At 37.5% G+C, this 25748-nt stretch overlaps 1 protein-coding gene across 1 annotated transcript; it reads left to right on the forward strand.

Annotated features, from left to right (window-relative positions):
- The first annotated feature begins 31 nt into the window (after nucleotides 1-31).
- On the forward strand, nucleotides 32-1660 carry LOC107042025. Its single transcript, XM_015262892.1, has one exon. The coding sequence runs from the start codon at nucleotides 32-34 to the stop codon at nucleotides 1658-1660; it is 1629 nt and encodes a 542-aa protein (XP_015118378.1).
- Nucleotides 1661-25748: the final 24088 nt, after the last annotated feature.

The following is a 25748-nucleotide window of genomic DNA, read 5'->3' on the forward strand; positions in this document are numbered from 1 at the left end:
GTTAACTCAACTCGTAACATCAACGCAGCAGATGCTCCAGCTAGACCAGGTAGAAACTCACCTTTGGTCAGACTCAGCAGTAGCTCTCGCGTGGATTAGGAGTCCGCCCTCGAGATGGAAAGACTTCGTCCACAACAGAGTGGTAAAAATCCAGGAAACTCTCCCGAATGCCACTTGGAGACACGTCAGTGAGAAGGGGAATCCAGCCGACTGCGCCTCCAGGGGCATAACACCATGTCAGCTAGCAGATCATCACCTCTGGTGGACAGGACCTGATTGGATAAATCAGGACCCTGAAGACTGGCCACGATCAACTATCGATGCTCCACCAATGGACATCCCAGAAGTGGCCAAAGAAGCGAAACCAGCAAAATCTCACCCAGTCGTACAGAGAATCAACGAGATTGCCGAGCTCCTCAACAGATACAGCACGATGGCAAGGCTGTTAGCAGTAACAGTGACCATCAACAGGGCCATCGACAGATTCAGGAGGCAGCCAATGCCCCCGGGATCTATCTTGATGACCAGAGAACTCAACGATGCGAGATTATTTTGGGTAAAAATAACACAACACCAGTACTTTGTTTCAGAACTCAGGGTACTTCTCAGAAATCAACAACTACCTAGAAATCACCAGTTAGCGAAACTCACCCCAACTCTGGACGAGGAGGGCATCATGAGACTTGGGGGACGCCTCAAGAACTCAGAACTCCATCCAGAACAGATCCACCCAATAATCTTGCCACGTCAGTCCAGATTCACCACACTCGTCATCGCAGAAGCTCACCAGAAGACCCTCCACGGAGGGACACAGCTCACCTTGGCCTACACTCAGCAACGCTATTGGATACTCGGTGGCAGGGGCACAGTCAGAGCCTATATCCTACGCTGTGCTATCTGCGCCAGACACCGAGCTAGACAGGCTCAGCAACAGATGGGACAATTGCCCGCAACCAGAGTCTCACCAGCAAGAGCATTTCTCCACACGGGGGTCGACTATGCAGGTCCTTTTGCCATCCTCAAATGGAGACCCACGAATGCTCAACCGGGATCAGTGCACATCGCAGTGTTCGTGTGCTTCACCACGTCAGCAGTTCACCTACAGCTCGTCAACAGGCAAACCACAGAAGCCTTCCTCGGAGCTTACAAGAGATTCACCGGAAGACGAGGTATTCCAGCAGTCATGTACAGTGACAACGCCACCACCTTCGTCGGAGCAGCAGATCAACTCGAAAGGCTCTATCACCAAGCATCTAAAGAAAATCAACGTGTTCAGGCTGCTCTCGCCACCAATGGCACTCAGTGGAGCTTCTCACCACCTAGAGCACCCCACTTTGGTGGCAAATGGGAAGCAGCAGTAAAATCAACGAAGCATCACCTCAAGAGAGTCCTGGGAACGACAACGCTAACATTTGAGGAACTCAACACAGTCTTAGTTCAGATTGAAGCCTGCCTAAACTCCTGGCCAATCTGTCCGATGTCAGACGACCCAGAAGATCTTCAGGTTCTCACCCCAGGACACTTCTTAATCGGCGAGCCTCTACAGATAGTACCAGAGTCATCCTACGTCGACGAGAATCCCCTCAAGATGAGGAGATGGAACCTCGTGACACGGATAGTTCAACAGTTCTGGTCCAGGTGGTCCAAAGAGTGTCTCTAACGATACCAGGCTATCTACAAGTGGAAGACACGCCAGCAGAACATCGAGGTTGGTAACATGGTGCTGATGGTCGACGATAACCTTCCACCAGCCCAGTGGCCAATCGCCAGAGTCATCGCGACTAGACCAGTAGCAGATGGGCTCACCAGAGTAGCCACAGTCAGAACGAGCAAAGCAGAAGTCGGCAGACATCAAGATGGGTCGCCTAATCTCCAGAACATCACAGCAGCCCACTCGGTGTTTAACAGACCAATCACCAAGCTCTGTCTGCTTCCTACAGACCCACCTACACCAGAACAACCTCCAGAAGAAGATCACCCAGATGATGAAGACGATCAACAGCAAGGGGACATCCAGGAACTGCAGGACTGAGAGTTAAGTATCATCTTCCATATGTTTTTAATTTGGCAAGTGATACGTCTCTCACCCTGTTTTTCTCCCCTTAGCAAGCATCAGCAGAACCAGACCAGCAGAAACCAGATCCAGTAATTCAACAACCTGATGTTGAATGCCCCCGGGGTGTTTGAAACGCAGTCAAAATTCAGTATATCAACGGTTGACCACAGATCGGCCACTTACGAAAATCTTCGGGAAACCTCGGGTCAACGGTCAGGCCTAGTCAATCACCGAATCTCAGAGTCAGTTACAGTCAGTCAGTCGTAGAGAGTCGTAGCAACTGAGTTGAGCGAACAGTATATCGTTTTTCTAAAGCTACTTTCGGTTGTCCGAACAGCGTCAGTACATCACCCGTTCGAGACATTTTGTTTTCTCAGTACATCACCTATTTAAATTCTCAGTACAGTCTCCTATTATTCAGTATATTGTTCAGAAAATCTCCAGTGTTAAATTCAGAACAGTTTGAATCAATTTAAGTGATAATTAACAGAGTGTAACAAGTGACGCTAAGGTGGTTCGATTCCACCGAATAAATCAGTATAATTTTTACAGACTCAGTGCGTTCGTTTTTCACCGGCATTTCCACTACCCCTTTCCCAATCCACCCTAAATTCAGTTTTGCCTCCAAACAGACCTTTTTTATAGCCCTTGAAATTCACTACAAAAAGGTCCTTATCGAAATTCTCCTATCTCCCTTAGATTACAAGATAGCGATAACTACAGAGTAGACTGATGTCAGTGACTGAACCCCGAATCATCATTTTTGAGCTCACATAAGGTGAAAAAAAAGTTGTCTGAATTTCGCTCTATATTCGGTTTTTATACCGTTCCATTTTGCCCCGCGTTCTATTTTGCCCCGTCGTTCCATTTTGCCCCACCGGTCCATTTTGCCGCACCCTCCCCTATAAATGATGTGATTTAGATTATCGATATCAGAATATGACTGGAATGTACCACTCCAGTAATTTTTCTAAAATATCCATGAGGTTATTATGTGGTTGTAATAGTATACTACAATTATTGAGGGAAAATCGTCTGAATAGGACATTAGAGGTAATACAATGTAGGACACTGTACGCATTTGAATGTCACATTTGAAGCCCAGATTTTCCGGAAAATATCCCCGATTTAAAAAAACGCATCCAAGCAAACATGTTCAGATTGAAGAGAGATAGTTTACTCATTTCATCTATTTTCTCCCGCGCGCCTTCTTGCCGTGAGATCACCTATTTAGCTGGCGTTGGATAAGGATTATTTTCTTAATCTCCACACTTCTGTAGCTGTCGATAAACTAGGCAGTTCAATAAACAGAGTATTGAGAGTTGAAAAGGATTCTTTTAGTCAAAATGGGAGGAATAATAATATCGGGAACTTGTTGGTGCAACCCGTCCGACGGGTCAGACCCACATGAATACATCTGCTACCAACCCACCCGCAATGGGAGCGAGCGCAGCGAGCGACCAACAACCCAATCCACTAATTTCACGATAGATGGCCTCTCCTAATGAATCCCTACCGTAATTACCGTTGAAAAAACCTTCGTACTTTTTCCGATGGTGGGGATCGAGCCGGGGAACCCACGATTACTAATCCTAAGCCCTAACCACTAGACTATCGCGCTATTGTTATTACGGGGACTCCGTTTTGCCTATATGATCTGTATCTGGGTATTTGGTGACTTTGAGACTACTTATGATCCCGCTGATTTGCGCATATATTCAGAGAGAGAACATTTGTTTAGTTAAAATTTTATCCATTTCATTAATGGATAATAATCCTGATAATCACAACACTAATGAACAAATGGGAGCTTGATAAGTTTTTCTCTAGTCAAGATAATTTGCTTGTGAGTGTGACACTTCGACTATATGTAGTCATTGAGCTGCCCCTCCCTCTCTCTGCGCAATTAATTAATTAAAAATTAATTGAACAATCAATTGAAATATGAATTAAAACTAATTAAAAATTTTAATTAATTAAAAATTTGATCCTCGGAAAAAGTTTGTTCAAAATAAGATCAAGTAGACCGGATCCGAACCTTATCATTTTTCTTCCATTAACCCCGTTCAAATGAAAATCAATTGCATCAAATCCGAATCGGATCTAATTGGGTTTAGGTAATCTGACCTCAGACTCAGATCATGTCTACCTGATCCGAACTACATCTGAGCCCGTCTGAAATTTTTTGGATCCAATCGAGTGGATCAAAACTTGGTCAGGTCCTCATCAGACGTAACCTAATTATGCCTACCTGACTAGAACTTGATCTGAACTCGCCGTTAGTTTTTGGGAACCGATCGACTGAATCAAAACTTAGTCAGGTTCTCATCAGGCGTCACCTGATGATGCCTACTTGACCAGAACTTGATCTGAATTCGCCGGTAGTTTTTGGAATCCGATCCACTAGATCAACACTTGGTCAAGTTCTCATCAGAAATGACCTGATCAGTCAAATCTTACGAAAACTAGATCAAGTTCTGATCATACTTCAGGCGGACCTGAAGCAATTTCCACTCGGGGAAGTAACGGTCTGACAGACGGCGGGGTACGGTACTCAAACGTGCATTTTCGGAGGGGTTCCGTGTAAAGGTCAAAACGGTCTTTCCTCCCTTAAAGGAAATTTAAATTTCTTCGTGATCGCCGAATTATTGAACTACTGGTAGAAAATGTTCACAAAATCGATCTCCCTTCGTGATTCTTCTCGTATAATAATTCGCTTCAGTCGATACAATGCGCGGCAAGGTACCGAATCAATAGTAGAGAGCTATCGGGTGTGTTTGCGAAGTGATACTTCACCTTTAAATCGGGAATAGTCTATTTTCTTACATATAAGGGACCTTCAATATTTTATTTCGCATTTCATACCGACCCAATACCGAAGTCCAATGGTCGCGGTGGCTAAATCGTTAGTTCGGCTTGGCCACTAGGAGGTCGTGGGTTCGAATCCCAGTCCGGTCGGATTTTTTAACTTCTGGAAACAGGGGTTGGGGGCTCGAAAGGGTAGCTGGGGTTCGGATCCCGACTGGGGGGGACCCTTAACTTCCGGTAAAGGGGGTTAAGGGGCTCGCCTGGGGCGGATTCTGGTGGGGTCCATCTCACCTCGGCTCTGGACGAGCGGGAGGTTCCTAATAGAGGAATCGACTGTACCGACGGAGGTTTTCTGTGGTTTCCTTCGTCTCTCTCGGGGGAGCAAATGCTGTACAGTGTAGCAAGTCGGCAACATCCGCAAGGTTAGGTAGAGAATAGATGGCGGAGTAAACCAAATGGTTTAAAATGCCTTAAAATGAAAAAAAAAATACCGGCCCAATTATTGAAACTCTTCAACTTTTGCAAGATCTTTTATTAGTTATTTAAGAGTAAGAGAAGGTAGGCTAATTGAAAGTAGTGCCATAGAGTTTCATTGCCGGTGATCAAATCATTAATTTACCGAATTTTTCAATGCAATTGTAAATCTACATCAATTATTGAAAGCCGAATAATCAATGTAAAATCATTCATAATAATTTTGTTAAATTTCCGACAGTAAAATTTCTAGTTTCTTTAAAATTGTAAGCTTCTTATTCTGAAAACGTGAAAACATCTAAAATCAAATCGGTAGAGGGGGAGAGAGGGAGAGAGGGAGAGAGATATTGGTTATATCATTGATGTATAGTAGGAACAACAAAGGCCCAAGTACTGATCCTTGAGGTAAACCTATTGGAACTTCAACCACTTCCGATTTACATCTATAATACGTCGACTGAGTTCGATGTTTCAGATAAGATTCAAACCAATCCATTACTCTACCTTCAATACCATACTTTCTCATTTTATTCATTATTATTCCACGATCAACGGTTTCAAACGCTCTTTTTAGGTCAATAAATACAGCTCCTACAATATCTCCATTAGTAATATTTTTTTTCCACTCTGATATCGTTTGTTGAACCGCATTCTCACAAGATCTTCCTTGCCGAAATCCATATTGTTCTTCTATGAATAAATTATTTTTCTCAAAATAATCCGTTAGTTGTTTTGCAACTATTTTTTCTAAAACTTTGTCATAATGCAGAAGCATATTTATTGACCTAAATTCTTCAATTTTTGTAGTTTTTTGAATTTTCTGAATTAGTCTGATCTCTGAGTGTTTCCATCCATTTGGGACGTGACCTCTTATCAGTGATTCATTAATAATTCCACGTATGGTTGATCCTATCGATTTATTTATTAATTTCATAATTTTAGTTGAGATTCCTTCACTTCTCCATTTCTTGTTCGATAATGCTTTTATGATCTTATCAAAATCCTCAGCAAAAATGATTTGAAAATTTTTCAACGATTTATCGGTGTATTTCATATCATCAATTTTTATTTCTGTGTCCTTGATACTATTAGCAATTTCTTTAATACTATCGACAAAATAATTATTAAATTTATTCGCAATGTTTTTATCTCCTTTTATCCTTCCATTTTTAATAGTCAATTTATCTGGCAATTCAGTCTCAAGTGATCCTTTCATTACTTTTTTCAACGTTTTCCACAATTTTTTACTGTCTCTTCTATTTTGATCGATTTCCTCGTCGTAATACCTAGTTTTTGCTTTTCTAATTTCAGTAACAACCATATTCCTTTTTTGTCTATATTTAAACCAATCATCCTCATCATTGCTGTTACGAGCTATTGAGTACAACTCTTATCATCCTTTAATTTGTTCCAATATATTATCATTAAACCATTCTTTAGATCTCCCATTATTTTTCTTATTAATTAATGTCACAGGTGATTCTTCATCTATTATTTTTACAATTTCATCAACAATTCTCGTAGGTTCACGCTCTAAGTCTTTATTATCGGTAATTATCTGACATTTATTTATTTGGCTTAATAATTTCTGTTGAAACCACGGATCGTCAAAATTTTTCAAGTCACATCGTATAATTTGTTTTTTACTCAAAGGACCATCTAATTCCAGGTTAAACTGTATCAATGTATGATCTGTTGTCTACAGTATTAATCACTTGTGAATTGATTTTATAGTTACAAAATAGTAAATCAATGTAAGTGGATGATCTATCACTAATTCTTGTCGGTTTATTAATGTATTGCTTCATGCCTAAACCGGAGAAGACTTGCAATAATTTACGAGCATAAAATGAGTTTCTACTACTAACATCTATGTTGAAGTCACCTACGCATATACATTTGGCTTCATTTTTAAATCTCTCACATACGTCTTCTATATACCTTATGAATTCAGACTCATTTGCACTTGGAGAACGATATGTTACTAATATTACACCATTAAATACATTATCTTTATTTTTTATACCAGCTATCCACCAATTATTTACAATTTTTTCAATAACAGCTATTTTGTACTGAATATCATTTTTTATGTACATCATCACACCGCCTGTTTTTTTCTCTTTGTCACAACGTAGAATTTTATATCTCGGTATCATAATTTCTGAATCTTCTATTTCATCTACGAGTCTCGTTTCAGCGAGGGCTAAGATTGATGGTTTCTTCACATTTATTATGAACTCTTCTATTTCATCTTTATGTTTTAAAAGGCTCCTCACATTCATATATACAATTAGTAAATTTCAAGTTTTCTTTTTTATCACTGTCTTGACATTATTGCAACATTCCCTAAGTTGTACTTGTTAAAAAAATACTGATAGGAAGAGCACGTTTTATCTTTCACATGATGTGCAATGGCCTCGTCTGAAAGTTTTAGTTTTTCTTTATGAGTCATACAAGTTATCCATTTAAATTCAGCTACATTGCAGTCTTGTGTACAATGATTTTGGGTACATTTACCAGACTGTACTTTTTTTACAATTCTTGGCGACATGATGAAAACCCTAGCAATTAAAACAGCCATTCACCTTGACCTACTCACTAATCCTACATTAGGATGGCTCATGTAAAAAAAATTGAATTTCATCATTTTCGTGTTTGATAAGGATAACCAATGACATGGAAAGTACATGTGAATTTTTTCAAAATTTTTGAATAATTTTTCAAGGTTGCGCCGTGTAGTTTTATTTCTTATGGACTTTTACACGCATCGTAGAGATCAAATGTGTCAATAATTTTTTAACGACTCAATTATTACATCCCTCGGTATTTCCCCTCCGTGAACCGTTCAGAGGGAGGTTTAACAACGGAATTAATTTTTGTCTCAACAGAAAACTTATTACTTATCAAAATGAAAATCCTCATTTCTACTCAATTCAGTGATTTTTACACGCCTCTAGCACGCTGGGTATCTGGCCGTTTTTCATCCAGATTCGGTTGATGGATTACGGAACTATCTGACAATAATTCAAAGAAAAAAATTTTGTTCCCCACCAATTGAATTCTGAAAAAAATGCGAAAGATAATTCCTAAATTTCCAGTAAAGACAGGTGTCCGGCTCATGCGGTGCTTTTACAACGGTCGTAAACACAGAAATTGAGCCTAGGCAAAAAATTTGACCTGCCGAACTAACCTGCGCTGGGAAGGGACTGAACTCGCATCGTAGAGCTGCTTTAAAATTTTGCTGAAATTTTGTATATAGTTTTCATGTTTTCGGATGATGCATTCATGAAAAAAATTTCCTCCAATTTTCGAAGAATTCAGTTTTCTCGAATTTTTTCAGAAAACCTCATAAATGTTTTAAATTCTCCGCAAAACTGCCGAATCATCTTACATCCGGAAAAAACTGGCTCCCTCTGAATATCGACATTTCATGTTTCCACCGCCAAATTGAAAATAAAAACTTGAAATGACGGTGTGACTTCTGCTCCAACCTTTTTCGTGAATCTGACATTCATGTTAATGATTCAGAGGATATGACAAAAATATCATCATTCTTGTTCTCTGCAATTCTTTAATTTGGATATTATTACTATTATTTTTTGAAGCGAAAAAATTGATCATGGTTTTCATTGTGTCGCATTCAAATTCTATTATCTCATAATTCTAGCTATTGATTCTAATCAACTTTGGAAAAAACCTTACTAAACGCAACATTAGTAAAGTTGAATGATTCTGTTTTCGATTTGGACAATTATAATTGCTTTAGCATCCGAACTATCCAGTAATTTTAGGTACAGAATATTCATAGATTGAATGAGAATTTAAGGAACTTGAGAGTTTTTATCTCCATGCTGTTAAAAAATGTTGAATCGCAGTTAATTTCCAGTGAACTTTTACATTTCAAGACTTGCACCTCTCTAACTCTTAAAATTTACTATTAAGCTGTCCTTAAAATTTTAATCTTTTTTTTTAACAGTATAACTGCTATGTACTCATAATTATGAGCGAATATTTAAAAAATATGTAAAAAAAATGGAAAGTCAACTTTTTGAAGTAGACTAATGAAATGATTGAAAAAATTGCGATTTTCGGAGACCATGATTGTGTTTTTATAAATGATTCCATCATAATCAATTTTTCACTCAAAGAATAATTTTTCCTGAATTGTAACGAATTTTTCTGCTCCAAAAATCACACCAAAAATTAATTTTATGTGAAAAAATTATATTTTTCGGAAATTTGAGACATTCTATTATTAATTCCTAAGAAGAGAATGTTGGTAAAAGCAAGTATTTATGGAATTTTGTTCGAACTCCGCTAATTATTTATTCCATCACGCCATTCTTTATTTTCGAGCTTTTCCCAGCCAATTTAATTGATAAATTAGATGATTTAAAATCTTTGAATAAAAAGTATTCCAACTTTTTTATTCCATGGAGAATATTCAATATTCTTTGATTTTGTGGTTTAAGTATTGATTTCATTACACAAAGCTTCTAAAAGAAAATTTAATAAAAAAATTGAAATCAAATTATTTACATAAGTCTCGAATTTGGTCTGAATCATTTAGAAAAACATGAGATTTATTTTACTTCCGAATGAAAGCAATGAAATCATTCCATTTTTACATTTCATACTTGTTGCTTTCGAATGGGACCATTTGTCGAATCCGAAAATGCCAATTTTCGCATCAAGATAACTACTTTTGGCCTCGGAAGTTCGAATATGAAATTTTTAGACCATGTCCGTATGTATTGTGACGTAATTTCCTGAGGTTCATGGAACCCTCAATCCACTATGTAGCCTTTCGACGTACGACCACCCTGAAACAGCAAATAAGTCGAGCGCCAGGTCGTTATTACCAGAACGACCACTGGAAGGAAACGAATAGCCAAAAACAAAAAAAATTTCCTGAATAATCCCAAGCTTCGAAACGGTCTCCTGCTAGCTCCGACCGAAGAACGGCGTGAAGGTCACTGGTGAAGCTTAGGTTAAAGTATGACTAGGTACTGACCAAATAAATAAAGTTAACTCAAGATTGCGGGGGAGAAATCACAATATTTAATCAGACTTAGATGACTCGATACAAATAAAATAAATCAATTTTTTTTTTTGAAAACCCCCTTTGGTTGTTTCGACCGATCAACGGTCATGAGGCTCCGATAGTACTGATTCTACAATTGTCCACGGAATAAAAGATTCTGATAGGAAAATAAAGAAATAATCTACTTAGTCAATTTAGTCGAAAGAGATTCCGATAGTTAAATTGAAAGATCTAACCACCTCAAAAGTCAAGAATAACCAAAGTCAAAGAAAAAAAAAATAAAACCAGAATCAAAATATCGTCCACAATAATCATGTAGTTTGAACAACACTGAACGATCGAAACCCAAGAATTCATCTACGTGACAAGTAACGCTGGCTGTCCGACACAAATACGAAAACTCGAGACAATGGGCCAGCGAAACAAAGCAAGGTCATGAGACACAAAAGACCTACGTTCAATGTCCTTCACTGAATATTCACCGACAGAGAGAGCGTTCATCTAACACAGATTAATTTAGACGCAACACTAACTCATTTTCAACAACCAAAATATTCATAAAATAATCGTTACTCGCAACATGAAACCCAAGAGCCCGAGACTCTACGAAATGAATCAATGTCGCGAAACAACCGAAATCGAATGATCAAACACAATGATTCCAATCACGCACGAGAGAGAGACGAAAAGGCCCACTAATTAAGTACTGATCAGAGTGACTAGGACTCTATCCGGCAATTATCTTGAAACTCTAAAAGTCCTACGGGACTAAGATGCACGGAACATCTATTCAGAAGTCTAAAATTTTGGCCAGAGTCCTACTCACGACAAATTTACACAGATGCGTCATACAGAGTCGTAGCCATCACGCTCACCCAGCAGTCCACCTCGATGCCTCCGGAAAACGTCTCAAAAACTCCTCAATTCCGAGTCCTCGGGACCTTCCTCCAGACGAATCCACTCGGGGCTTCCTCCACAGGTATTATTCTCCTTCCAGATCACCTTCAGGCTCCCCACAACTCCAAAATTAACGCAATTAAACTCTACAAATAGCTTAAACACAACGTGTGTTGGAACCACCAAATGGGAAGTGAGGTTCGTTTTCCCAGCGACACCACGCTGGACTGTGAAAACGCGGTAACGACGCTCATTTGCTGCTCGTTCCGTTCACTCCTCCAATCAGTTTCCAGACAACTAGACTCTGTCGCTCACATGGCTGAACCACGTCCGTCGGCGCATGCGCAGTGACTTCTCTAGACGTTATTTAATTAAAACCATTTATCCCGGAGTATCAATTAACTCTAAATGTCCTCTGACCTCCTTTCAAATCAGTCTCCTGACCATTTTGCCACCAAAGGACCATTTAACTCAACCTCCTTCTGATCTCGGTGAAATCCTTCACTTCCCCTTCCACATTGAACCAGCCGGGCTCCTACGTCACGTTTCCCCTAGAGTTGCCCGAGAGCTGGCGACCTCTGGCAATCCGAAGACCCATGAGGCTCTCATCACGGACTCGAAGTGTCCCGAAGTCCCTCGACGATTCCCGGAGATATTGCCACCTCAGTCCCACTATGTCGACGCCAGATTCGATCCAAACAATCCAGAAGACGATACAAAACAAAAGAATTTACAAAATATACTGAACCTCTCTCGTGACTCTCGCTGTCGGTTGGTGACTTCCCGTCTGGTGATTTTTAAATTCGAAACCCACACGCGAAACAAATGCTATTTGTGACGGAAAATAACACGTCACAGTATATATGTGTGTGTGACCGATCGTTTTTCTACGATAATTATGATTTAAAATATGGTTCCCAATCCCATCTTAACCAAGTTCGATCATGAGATTGATTGCATCATCTATTGTTCAAAACCATTCTTTTGGAACCAATATTTTCGGGGCAATGTCAGCTGCCAACATTGAGGCAATGTCAATAAATTGAATACAATAAATCATTGACATCAATTTAATATCCATCGTTATAGAAATTCCATGCGAAAGCAAATTATTAAGTTATGAGCAAAAATATATTGGCTACGTTGTGACAAAGCAATTGTCCCCTTCTATTTTATTCCACTCTTGACATTCAAGTTCATTAAAATTATCAATCATTTCAACTACCTTTCAATTTTCAACATTCATCACCAAAACATAATTTTCCATTCCCCTCATTATAAACAAATCCATGTGTAGAAAATATGCACTGATGTATTTAATGTATACACGATGTTCGTTTCTTAATTAAGGTTATAAGTGCGCTTTGTAATTTACGCGCAACACTATTAAAATTATTATTTGTCATTTTCACTTGTGTTCCATTTCTATAAAACTATAACTATTATTTAAAAATGCACCATCAAAAATGCAACAGTAAAAATGCAATTTGTTACCGGCAAAAAAAAATTNTATAATAGGAGGATGTCCGGATGTATGCATGTGTGGGTGTGTATATGTGACCGATCGTTTTTCGACGATAACTGAAAAAATAATTGTTCAAATGAATCTAACTATGATTTAAAATATTCTTCCCAATGCCACTTTGATCAAGTTCGATCATGAGATTGATTGCATCATCTGTTGTTGAAAAAAATTATTTTGAAACCAATATTTTTGAGGCAATGCTGGCTGCCAACATTGAGGCGATATTGAATACAATAAATCATTGAATTCAATTGGAAAATCCACCATTATAGAAATTCCATGNCGTTTTTCGACGATAACTGAAAAAATAATTGTTCAAATGAATCTAACTATGATTTAAAATATTCTTCCCAATGCCACTTTGATCAAGTTCGATCATGAGATTGATTGCATCATCTGTTGTTGAAAAAAATTATTTTGAAACCAATATTTTTGAGGCAATGCTGGCTGTCAACATTGAGGCGATGTCAATAAACTGAATACAATAAATCATTGAATTCAATTGGAAAATCCACCGTTATAGAAATTCCATGCGGAAGCGAATTGTTAATTTAGGAGCAAAAATATATTGACTATATTGTGACGAAAGCAATTAATCACTTCTATTTTATTCCACTCTTGACATTTAAGTTCATCTAATTATCAATCATTTCAACTACCTTTCAATTTTTAACATCCATCACCAAAAAATAATTTCCCATTCCCCTCATTATAGACAAATCCATGTGTAGAAAATATGCACTGATGTATTTAATGTATACACGATGTTTTTTTCTTAATTCAGGTTATGAGTCCGCTTTGTAATTCACGCGCACTTTTTTAAATAGCGCCGTCGCGGCCGCATTGCTCAATCTCATGAAAGCTCATATGAGAATGCGTCTTTCGCCCACTGCCATGATACTTCCAAATGCATATCCTCCGCCATGACAGTTTCCAATGGATGCTTTTTTATTAAGAGGATTATCAAACGATGAATTATATACGACAGAACAAAATCATATGCAAAATGACCATTCGGAATTGTATTGCTAATTTATTAGCAAAAATAACCATACTATATTATGGAGAAAAAAGCAATTTCCCAAAAACCCAAAACATATCTTGAGTGACTGCATGTGTGATAAATATAACAATAAGCAAAAATAACAATACTATATGACGATAAACGTAATTTCCCACTTGCTTCATTCCATTCTTGGCTTTCAAGTTATCCAATTATCAATCATCATTCGAACAATTTTTCATTTCACATAGAGAATCCGATTTGTAATTTACGCGCGCTTTCTTGAACAGCGCCGTCGCGGCCGCATTGCTCATTCTCATGAAAGTTCACATGAGAATGCGTCCTTCATGCGCCGCCATGACACTTTTTACGAAGGCGAAGTTTTGAAAAAATTGCTACGTGAAATGTTGATGGATTATTTCGCTGATCTAATGAATGAAATCTTCTCTTCCACCACTCCTTGACATTAGTGAGGGTTTGCCTCACCCCCATTCTGCCAACTGTAGCGCTACTGACGACCCAGTTATCACAAGTTTGCGTCCTTTATTATCATTCTTTTATAAATGAATCACCCAAAAACATGAAAACTATTTACAAAATTTCATCTAAATGTTACAAAATATCGGTCGGTATATAAGAAAAAAAGCCACTAGTACTTCCATTTTTCAATAATATTTGTAAACTAATTGAAATTACTAGCTCAGGACGTGATTAAAGAAGAAAACACATAAGACAAAAAATGTAGAACTTTTTGAGAACTTTAAAAATAAATTTTATGAAAAATTGAAAAAAAGTTGACTATTTTCTCACAAATCAGTAAAAAGCCCTTTGAAAGGTTTTTTTAAGTGTTTTTCTTATATGCGCCCCACTCGAAATGGAAAAAACTATTGGGAAAATTGGATCTACGTGTCAATATCTATCGATTAAAAAAACAATAGTTACTAGTACCTTAACAATGGGTTTCTCCTTTTCTAAAGCCTTTTTCGTGTACTGTTTGCAACTGTAAGAGACATATTACGTGGGTGACACACCCGAACCCTCACTCGGAGCCATACTTACTACCTGACACGGACGTATTATTGAGAATATTTAACGTCTTCTCAAGTTTTATGACCTCTACTGCCAGTAGGTCAAAAATGTTGGTCAAACTTTAAACGCACGGTGCAACCATCAAAATTCCTTTTAAAAATATGAAACAAAAGTACAAAAGTCGTAAACTCTTTGTAATCAGTCAGATGACACAGTAATTATNACTGCCATGATACTTCCAAATGCATATCCTCCGCCATGACAGTTTCCAATAGATGCTTTTTTATTAAGAGGATTATCAAACGATGAATTATATACGACAGAACAAAATCATATGCAAAATGACCATTCGGAATTGTATTGCTAATTTATTAGCAAAAATAACCATACTATATTATGGAGAAAAAAGCAATTTCCCAAAAACCCAAAACATATCTTGAGTGACTGCATGTGTGATAAATATAACAATAAGCAAAAATAACAATACTATATGACGATAAACGTAATTTCCCACTTGCTTCATTCCATTCTTGGCTTTCAAGTTATCCAATTATCAATCATCATTCGAACAATTTTTCATTTCACATAGAGAATCCGATTTGTAATTTACGCGCGCTTTCTTGAACAGCGCCGTCGCGGCCGCATTGCTCATTCTCATGAAAGTTCACATGAGAATGCGTCCTTCATGCGCCGCCATGACACTTTTTACGAAGGCGAAGTTTTGAAAAAATTGCTACGTGAAATGTTGATGGATTATTTCGCTGATCTAATGAATGAAATCTTCTCTTCCACCACTCCTTGACATTAGTGAGGGTTTGCCTCACCCCCATTCTGCCAACTGTAGCGCTACTGACGACCCAGTTATCACAAGTTTGCGTCCTTTATTATCATTCTTTTATAAATGAATCACCCAAAAACATGAAAACTATTTACAAAATTTCATCTAAATGTTACAAAATATCGGTCGGTATATAAGAAAAAAAGCCACTAGTACTTCCATTTTTCAATAATATTTGTAAACTAATTGAAATTACTAGCTCAGGACGTGATTAAAGAAGAAAACACATAAGACAAAAAATGTAGAACTTTTTGAGAACTTTAAAAATAAATTTTATGAAAAATTGAAAAAAAGTTGACTATTTTCTCACAAATCAGTAAAAAGCCCTTTGAAAGGTTTTTTTAAGTGTTTTTCTTATATGCGCCCCACTCGAAATGGAAAAAACTATTGGGAAAATTGGATCTACGTGTCAATATCTATCGATTAAAAAAACAATAGTTACTAGTACCTTAACAATGGGTTTCTCCTTTTCTAAAGCCTTTTTCGTGTACTGTTTGCAACTGTAAGAGACATATTACGTGGGTGACACACCCGAACCCTCACTCGGAGCCATACTTACTACCTGACACGGACGTATTATTGAGAATATTTAACGTCTTCTCAAGTTTTATGACCTCTACTGCCAGTAGGTCAAAAATGTTGGTCAAACTTTAAACGCACGGTGCAACCATCAAAATTCCTTTTAAAAATATGAAACAAAAGTACAAAAGTCGTAAACTCTTTGTAATCAGTCAGATGACACAGTAATTATAATCATGTAATAAATTCTCATATTTAAATACCGATAAACAATTGGTGGGATTTATCCCTTTAAGCCTAGAACCTACTATAATTATAAGTACTCCCCACGCTGGGTATAACAAAATTCACAGGGGTATTTTATAAACTGAAGAATCATTTTTTGAGGCGAAATCGGAAATATTCAGGAATACCCGTAAAATGGGCCATCCTACCCTACATCTATTCGAACCCAAATTTAAAAAACCTTTTTTTAGAATCAGTTGATGCATGCTTTCACTGACTTCTAGTATTAGTGTCAATTTACTGTACTTTTCAACTATCCATTTGTTATTTAATCTCATTTTTGTAGCATCTGCTCGTGATTCTAGTTTATTTTGTTTCAAAATTTCTTTCATAATTTCATCATGACCCTGAATTTAGCTTTAAAACGAAAAAAAATCATTCAAAATTGCCATAACTTTACGAAAAACGAACCGATTCGATTGAGGTTTGATGTGATGAATTCGCCGTGACGTTCTCTACAACGATTGATCATTCGTTTTGTTCAAAATCAAATATACTATTTTTTAAACAATGAAACACATTTTCCAAATACTTTACCATTAGATATCGGTCAAACTACTTGTGCTAAAAAAAAAACAAAAAAAGAGCGTTTTATACACAAAAAAATCGAGGTGAGAGTTGTCCATTTTTTTCAAAATTCTCACTCCAATTATGGTAATTCAAAAAAAAAGTGAAAAAACTTCACCAAGCGCTACAGTCCATCTGGAGCATCCGAATGCTACTCGTAACCGCTCATTTTTTTCTCCGAACCATACTCTTAGAGAGAGGTGAATTTTTTTTTAAATGTTCAATTTATTTATAATCAATTTTTTAATTGTACAATAGAGAAATANCATATGCAAAATGACCATTCGGAATTGTATTGCTAATTTATTAGCAAAAATAACCATACTATATTATGGAGAAAAAAGCAATTTCCCAAAAACCCAAAACATATCTTGAGTGACTGCATGTGTGATAAATATAACAATAAGCAAAAATAACAATACTATATGACGATAAACGTAATTTCCCACTTGCTTCATTCCATTCTTGGCTTTCAAGTTATCCAATTATCAATCATCANGGTTTTTCTCTGTAATTAATATTTATGTACCTATTTAAATTAAATCTCACTGACAGATTTTTTTTTTAACTTTCTGAAATCGAATTAAACAAGTGTACCAGTAAATAAACACCTAAAAAAAACAATAATTGGTTTGAACACACATAGTTAATAACGATTGTTAAAACACTTGTATTTATTATCATTCAAAATTTATATCCAATGATTAGAGGATTAATCAACATGTTAATTTTTTTTAATCATGATTTTCAAATAACTAGTTCAGTGATTTTAATTATCTTTGTTAAAATCTTCAGTTCAGTATTCAAATCCTAAATATGTTGAAATAATATTTTACCGTCAAGTTCAGAAGATTCTTTACAGTAATATTTACAACATATACAGATATTTACAACATATGTACAGATATTCACAAGATATAGACACGATATATACAGATACACAGTTGGAAGAAAATTTCAGTATCATTCATCTGATCGTTTTAACCACAGCTCACAAAATATGCAGAAGTAGTCCATCCGCTAGGCCCCCTTTTTATGGTGTTTTTTTATGTTTTTGGGAGTGAGGAATCCGAATCCGTCAGTGTTGTTTGCCTAAAGTTGTGCACACCCATTGTTTTTAACAATTGTTGCGTACTTTTTGCACACAACCGACGTTTTCGCGATAACCATTATATTTATCGTAAAAATATATCCTACCAACTTTATTCCCTACATTCCAATGAACAATTTCGTTTTTGATTTTTTTGAATCGGATAATTAGGTCGGGAGTTATCCTCATTTGTTTATAAGCGCCGCGCGCTACGACATCGTCCACCGGTCGCCCGCACCTCCACTCACCAAAAATCTCCCATTTTCCCTACGGGGAACGGAGAAATAAACGAAACAACATGATTATTTCATTCATTCGTTCATTGTCTACTCAGGAATATGTTTTATTGCATTACTAGTTACTTCACTAGCATTTCTCGGAAGTACCAAAAAGCGGATCCGCGCGTTGTTTTGGTCGCCCGCAGCAGACTCCCTCCGGTGAGTTCTAGTCAATTCTGGGAATTCGTTGTCCATGAAATGAACAATAGGGCACGATATGTCTTGGTGGAACGAAAACAATAACGAAAAAAATGGAAACAGAGGTAGTACCATAGGGACTTTGGTCGAATTTATCAAATTTTTAATTGCAGATTCTCTCCCTGAGCCACTAATCATGTTACCCATCAAATTCTATGAGGATCCTATCTCTGAAAAGTAGAAGAGTCAATAGGAATAGGAGTATACTGCATTTGTGGTAACGTATTGAATATTAAGGATGTACTTGCAACGATAAATAACGTATCTCGGGGTTGACAATGAACAAATAAATGAAATAATCATATTATTTCGTGTATTTCTCCGTTCTCCATAGGAAAAATGGGAGATTTTTGGTGAGTGGAGATGCGCGCGACCGGTGGACGACGTCGTAGCGCGCAGCTCTTATAAACAAATGAGCATAACTCCCGCACTAATTATCCGATTTCAAAAAATCAAAAACGAAATTGTTCGTTGGAATGTAGGGAATAAAGTCCGCGGAAAGTATTTTCACGATAAATATCATGGTTATCTCAAAAACGCCGATTTTGTGCGAAAAGTACCCAAAAATTGTTAATAACAATGGGTGTGGACAAGTTTAAGCAAAAAACACTGACGGATTCGGATTTCTCACCCCCAAAAACACAAAGAAACACCATAAAATCCCCCGGACATACCAGTGCATACAGGAAGGTGGCCAAGCGTATGGACTACTTCTGCATATTTTGTGAGCTGTGGTTAAAATGATCAAATGAATGATACTGAAATTTTCTTCCAACTGTATATCTGTATATATCGTGTCTATATCTTGTGAATATCTGTACATATATTGTAAATATCGGTATATGTTGTAAATATTACTGTAGAGAATCTTCTGAACTTGACGGTAAAATATTATTTCAACATATTTAGGATTTGAATACTGAACTGAAGATTTTAACAAAGATAATTAAAATCACTGAAATAGGTATTTGAAAATCATGATTAAAAAAAATTAACATGTTGATTAATCCTCTAATCATTGGATATAAATTTTGAATTATAATAAGTACAAGTGTTTTAACAATCGTTATTAACTATGTGTGTTCAAACCAATTATTGTTTTTTTTTTAGGTGGCTATTTACCGGTACACTTGTTTAATTCGATTTTAGAAAGTTAAAAAAAATAATCTGTCAGTGAGATTTAATTTAAATAGGTACATAAATATTAATTACAGAGAAAAACAGAGAAGATTATAAATGATAGTTCGTGGTAAAAAGATAAATTTCATTATTTCTCTATTGTACAATTAAAAAATTGATTATAAATAAATTGAACATTGAAAAAAATATTCACCTCTCCCTAAGAGTATGGTTCGGAGAAAAAAATGAGCGGTTACGGGTAGCATTCGGCTACTCCAGGCGGACTGTAGCGCTTGGTGAAGTTTTTTCACTTTTTTTTGAATTACCATAACTGGAGTGAGAATTTTGAAAAAAATCGACAACTCTTATCTAGATTTTTTTGTGTATAAAACGCTTTTTTTGTTTTTTTTAGCACAAGTAGTTTGACCAGTATCAAATGATAAAGTATTTGGAAAATGTGTTTCATTGTTTAAAAAATAGTATGTTTGATTTTGAACAAAACGAATGATCAGTCGTTATAGAGAATGTGACGGCGAATTCATCAAATCGAATCTCAATCAAATCGGTGCATTTTTCGTAAAGTTATGGCAATTTTGAGTGATTTTTTTCGTTTTAAAGGTAAATTCAGGGTCATATTTCATCGTTTGTTTTTTGGTTATAATGAATATCAACATTCATTATTACTTTAATTTTTGGTACATTTTTCTTCGGAATCTGGACTGCGTACTCATCACTCAACTTTTGTCCCATTACCTCAGCAAGCTTGTTCTTCTCATTATTGTCTTTACATTGAATCACTAATTTACCTTTTGATACGTTTTTCATTGTACAGACTTCAATGCCAACATCAGCAACATCAATGTTGTTCTTTACAGCCAATTCTGTTACTTAACCGACGTCGGTGGCCGAAGCGGCTAGGTGCGAACCTAGTGTGCGAAAGGTTCTGAGTTCGATTCCCCGTGGAACCGAGTTTTTCAACCGGAGGCTCCGGCGAGCGGGAGGCCGCTAATATAGTGACCGCCTGTACCGGCATGGGTTTTCTGTGGTTTCTCATACTACTCCTATGTTCTATAGGAGTGCGAATGCGATGCAGTGTAGAATCCACAGCCGCATGCATAGGGTTGGATAGGGCCGATTAGCCAATCAGAGGGCAGAAAGGGCCGGAATATAATTAAAAAAAAAAAAAAAAAAATCTGTTACTTGTGGGTTCATATTATTATTTGGTTTTTCAACGATCACTGAGTCATTGGGTCTGTTTTGTGTAGAAATATTTAAATTTGTATTACTATATGCTTTTAGCTGATCTGTGATGACACTACCTGTTTTGTTATTGTCTTGCACCTCATAACTAGGTCGCATCTGTACCTTGGCAGACACCATAACCCCTTTCATTAGTGTTTTCATCTCCAGCATTTCGCGTTTAATTAAAGTCAGATCTTCATTCATTTTCACCTGAAACATGTTTATTTCACTTTTTAGAATATCTCTTACGGCATTTTTGAAATTGTTCTGATTCTCTTCGGAGTTTTTTAGCAGATCAATTTGTTCAGCCAAACTGTCAATTTTATCGCTCAAATGACCCTCTCTCTCCCCAATGATCTCATCTCTCAATCGTTTTCTTTTATTGTTGTTATTTGTTCTTTGCACTGAATTCATCGCTTGATCATTCTGTAAATTAGGGGGCATATCGCTAATATTATCAGTTTCCTTTTGTGCCTCCATGGCGGGGTTCAATAAATTATTTTCTGTACTGTTATTTACGTTATTGGTATTGACACTCTCAGGTGGTTCACAACCATCTTTCTGGGTATTTTCATATGAATCTGAATATTCGGGCACCGAATCAAAAGCACTGCAACGCTAAAAGAAATGCTTCATCATATAATTTTCATTTTCCTGGCCGAGGCAGATCGGACCACTCAAATGCGGCAAAAATTCATAGGTGTTGTTATTTACATATATTTACTGATGCAATTACTCCCATCTCTTGATTTCAGATACAATTCTCGATTGCAAATAATATGCATTTTCTACAATGAAATCTCTTTCCTCCAATAGCTCCGTTTTATATTTCTCTAATGAGGCATCACCATCCCTCAGCGACTCCGTCTAATCTAAACAATTTCGCAGCTTTGTACCAATATTCCGCAACGATATTTTTTTTGGATTTTCCACGCAGAAAAAATCCAAACTACTTTTTAGCCTTCTCTATCGCTTATATGTTGGACGCCAGCCAAAACTTTACGCAAGGTTCGACGAAAACCGGCCTCTGAGGCAATCTCGTCCACTCAGAGGACTTCTGTAGCCGGACAGTGAATTGCCCAGCTAACACAAGCGTGACACGGCAGAGTGGGCGCGGTCCACTAGGAGTATTTCCATCGCATCGTCACGAGCCTTTATTTCAGGCAGTGTATTAGGCCTTGTGGCCTAATTATCTTCGTGAATTGTATTCACATTAGCTCCTAGTAAATTGTATTCACATCAGTTCGTTCGATTCCTCCAGCATGCTTTCTCCTCCCGAGTATTTTTACTGACCAAAGTGGAACTACGTTACCCACCTTATGACCACCCACACTCTCGACCACCAGTTATCGCTTTGGTCATCGCGAGTCACCATTCCCAGTTGATAAAATTGTTGGCGCATGGCCTGGCCGACCAGAGGACTACTCAATTCCACGCACACGGGCCCATACGCCTTCACTTCATACTGGTCCGACTATTGCCGGGCACTAGGAAATCATCACTTTGAGGACCGAAATAACTCCTTTTTCCCAAATGCGGGGAATGCAGGAGCATTCCCCTACACTCGCTATCATCAGTTATGCACCTGGCCACACTGGGCTACGCCCTCTGTCCCTGGTAATATTTCAAGCTAACACCACAATATTCTCCGGATCCTTTCGAGTTCTCCGCTTGAGCGTGCGTGTTCGACTAACTCGGAATCTTACTAGGGCCTCGCCTCCTCGGCTGGATATCTCGGCGACGATAGATAATTCCATTACTCCATCCCCACTAATCAACCCGACGGGATCCCGGAGGTACCAGTCGTTTCACCTGGCTACGTTGGTCCTTAGTCTACTCCGACACAGCCTTTAGAGTCGCCTAGTTGAAACCCCTTTACGTCGGACCACTTTCCCCTAGACACCGCTGGGCGAGTTCTAAACTAGCGAAAGCCTAGTAACGTTCTCCAGACTTCCAAGGGTCCCGGTTTCACCCAAAACCGTTATGCCTTCTATCTTTTATTGGTTTGTGGTTCTTTTCATCTAGTCTCGGCTCTTTCAGCCGCCTCTAGATGTCTCTTCCTGGCTCTGATAGTAAATTAAAGAGTGCAAATTTCTATTTGAGGGGATTTCAACCAGTAACGAGAAAATCTCGTTACAATTCATATCAATAGAATCATTAAAATTGAACACCTGGGCAACCCAGTTATATTGCAGTGAGGAGAGAGCCCTCTTGAAAAGATTTAGTTGGTTCTTGGAGCAGACCAATGGAAGACGATGCTCTGGCATATGCTCCGGCATATCCTTTAGATTATTATTTTATTGATAGTTCAAAAATTTATGTTTCAAGATTATTAAAATTGAAATGGTAAAAGTTGTCCGCCGACGCTGACCCCATCTCCGAACATAATAACCTGTATTCATTGGTTTGATTCTCATGATAAATGTTGCAAATTTAGAATTTTTCGTAAATTGCTCTGAAATTATCCTTAGTTACATGATATAAAACGCCTATGAGCGTTTCAACTGTGTAACTATTGTATTTTTTGGGTTAACAGTAAAAAAGATAGACGCATAGTAACAGGCTCAAATTCACATTCTCGCGATTCACATTATAAAGTGTGAGAATCAAGTTACAATGTTGGCAGCGCCTGTCCAACTAAGCCTCACATCTAACGGAGAAGTGTTGCCACCGCTGTATTTAAATATGGGTTGTAGAACCATAGGAAAAGTTTTATTCTCGCTTGAAATTACTTATTGGAGTAAAACGAAAAATTATTTCAGTATTGTATCTTTTTTTCTGTTTTTGAAAAAATAGTAGATTATGTCATGAGGACGATAGGTGGAGGATTGTGAGGAGTGTGAATTTTGCAGCACGAGGCGTGACAAGTCGGAGACGAGGCTCGCCGAAGGCGAAGCCCCCCCCATTCAGTCAAACCCAAATAAGCAAAAGAAAAAATAATGGAAAAAAATCACAACAATCATGAACTTTTATCCCAAACATGAAAATATGATGGATCGTACAATAGCTCACCTCCTTACCCCACTTACTCCAAAAGAATTGGAAAAAAATGAGAAAATTGAGCACAAAAGATTTTTTTGAGAGAGAAAATACGCGTGATTGTCGCAATATTTCTAAATATTTAATTAAGTAAATCGTTTCGTAATCGTTTCTGCATGAGAAACGACTTAGGTGCCAACGCCCTTCCCAGCATGTGGAAGTATCCCATCAGCACTGTCTCATTGATAGTTTGAATTTTTTTGTCGTTCAAAAAAATCTTAAAATTTTTGTATGCTCTTTCATACGCTTTTTCGGACTTTGTGGCAATTAAATAGGATTGAGCCTTTTTAGCATTATCCAAAACCATCGGGGATGAATGATGCATCTTTGTTGGGGTTATGGTCACTCTCCGAAATGTCTTGATAATCCAGAGAGTGAACGTGAGCTGATGCAATGGAGTCATTTGACTCATCTTCCTCGTCGAACATATCGGGAGAAAGTATTTCCTCCTGAGTTTCCGGTATAATACGATTCATTTCGATTTTTAATTTCTTTCACTCTTTTTACACTTTCAGTCACGTTTTTGTGTTCATCCGTCCGCCACACTACCTGTAAGTTACGACAAAGGACGTTAGAGGCGCTGTACGTTTCGCTTCGCGGAGCGTAGGTAAGCACCGCGGAGGGTAGGTAAGGACCTACGCTCCTAGGAGCCGTAATGTGCCTCTTCGAAATCCAGTGCCATTATCCTCAACCTATCGTCTCGAAAGGAGTTGCAGAATTGACACTTATCGCGCCTCAGTAACGAAAATTATAATTTCTTCCCGACACGAAGATTGTTTGTGAAATTATTGTTTATGGTCGAAATCTGGCAGAACTGCTCTTCGTCAGCAATTGTATGATAAACTATTAAATGTCCGTTAATAATTAAATTTTAAAACAAAATATATATTTTTCTTCGAGTGATAACAGTTTTCAGTGTCGTGGGGACAGTGGTTTGAATTGGGTTATGGTGAGATATTTTGTAAAATTTCCTTCCACTGTGTATTTGAATAAAAAAACAAGCAGGGGTTCAAACCTATTCGACAGAAGGCATGCGACTGTTGCTTTTTGTCTCATTAGTCTTTTTCTTCCTTTTATCTCTACCAATTCCATTGGTAGTAAGCTTCCGAATGGATCTGTACCGCTTCCTAGTTCCTAAGGCAGGCATACATACGCAACCATATTAATTCTATTTCCACGTGGAAATTACAAAACCTTGAATATCTCCAGAACCGCTTGGCCGAGTGTGTCCATCCAAACTACGAACCTTTCATATTATAAAAGCTAGAAGTATACCAAATTTCAAGTCGCTATCCCCATTTTTTCTTGAGTTATCCTGCGTAGAAGATTTTTAATGAAAAAACGGAAACACGCCAATATCTCCAAACTTTGTATGAATCGGTATATATGATACCCTGGCGAATAAGGATCCATGTTGTAGCATGGATGTAGCATGGATATGCATGGATGTCATTTTAAGGCGAAAAATGGGCCAAAAATGATTGGAATATAATCAAAAAATTATTTAAATGCTGATAGACAAACAATTGGTCCCAATTAATACCCATTAATAGGTTATTTTGTATAATTAGGAGAAATTATTGATGGTGTGCTGTGTGGTAAAGAAGTTCAGATGGGAGAATGCCGCGAGATGGCGCCAGTGTTAAATTATCGAGTCGGCGGTAAACTGTCAGCAGTCGCAGGCATATTTTTTATTCTATTTCACTTATGAATATTAGATAGGTTTGGGGGGGG

Source organism: Diachasma alloeum, unplaced genomic scaffold (assembly GCF_001412515.2).
Source record: "Diachasma alloeum isolate Michigan unplaced genomic scaffold, Dall2.0 Dall_scaffold_00402, whole genome shotgun sequence".
Classification (NCBI taxonomy): domain Eukaryota; kingdom Metazoa; phylum Arthropoda; class Insecta; order Hymenoptera; family Braconidae; genus Diachasma; species Diachasma alloeum.

Bases quoted from the DNA above. Each gene is read 5' to 3' on its own strand.
- LOC107042025 (XM_015262892.1), top strand. From the start codon at position 32: ATGCTCCAGCTAGACCAGGTAGAAACTCACCTTTGGTCAGACTCAGCA.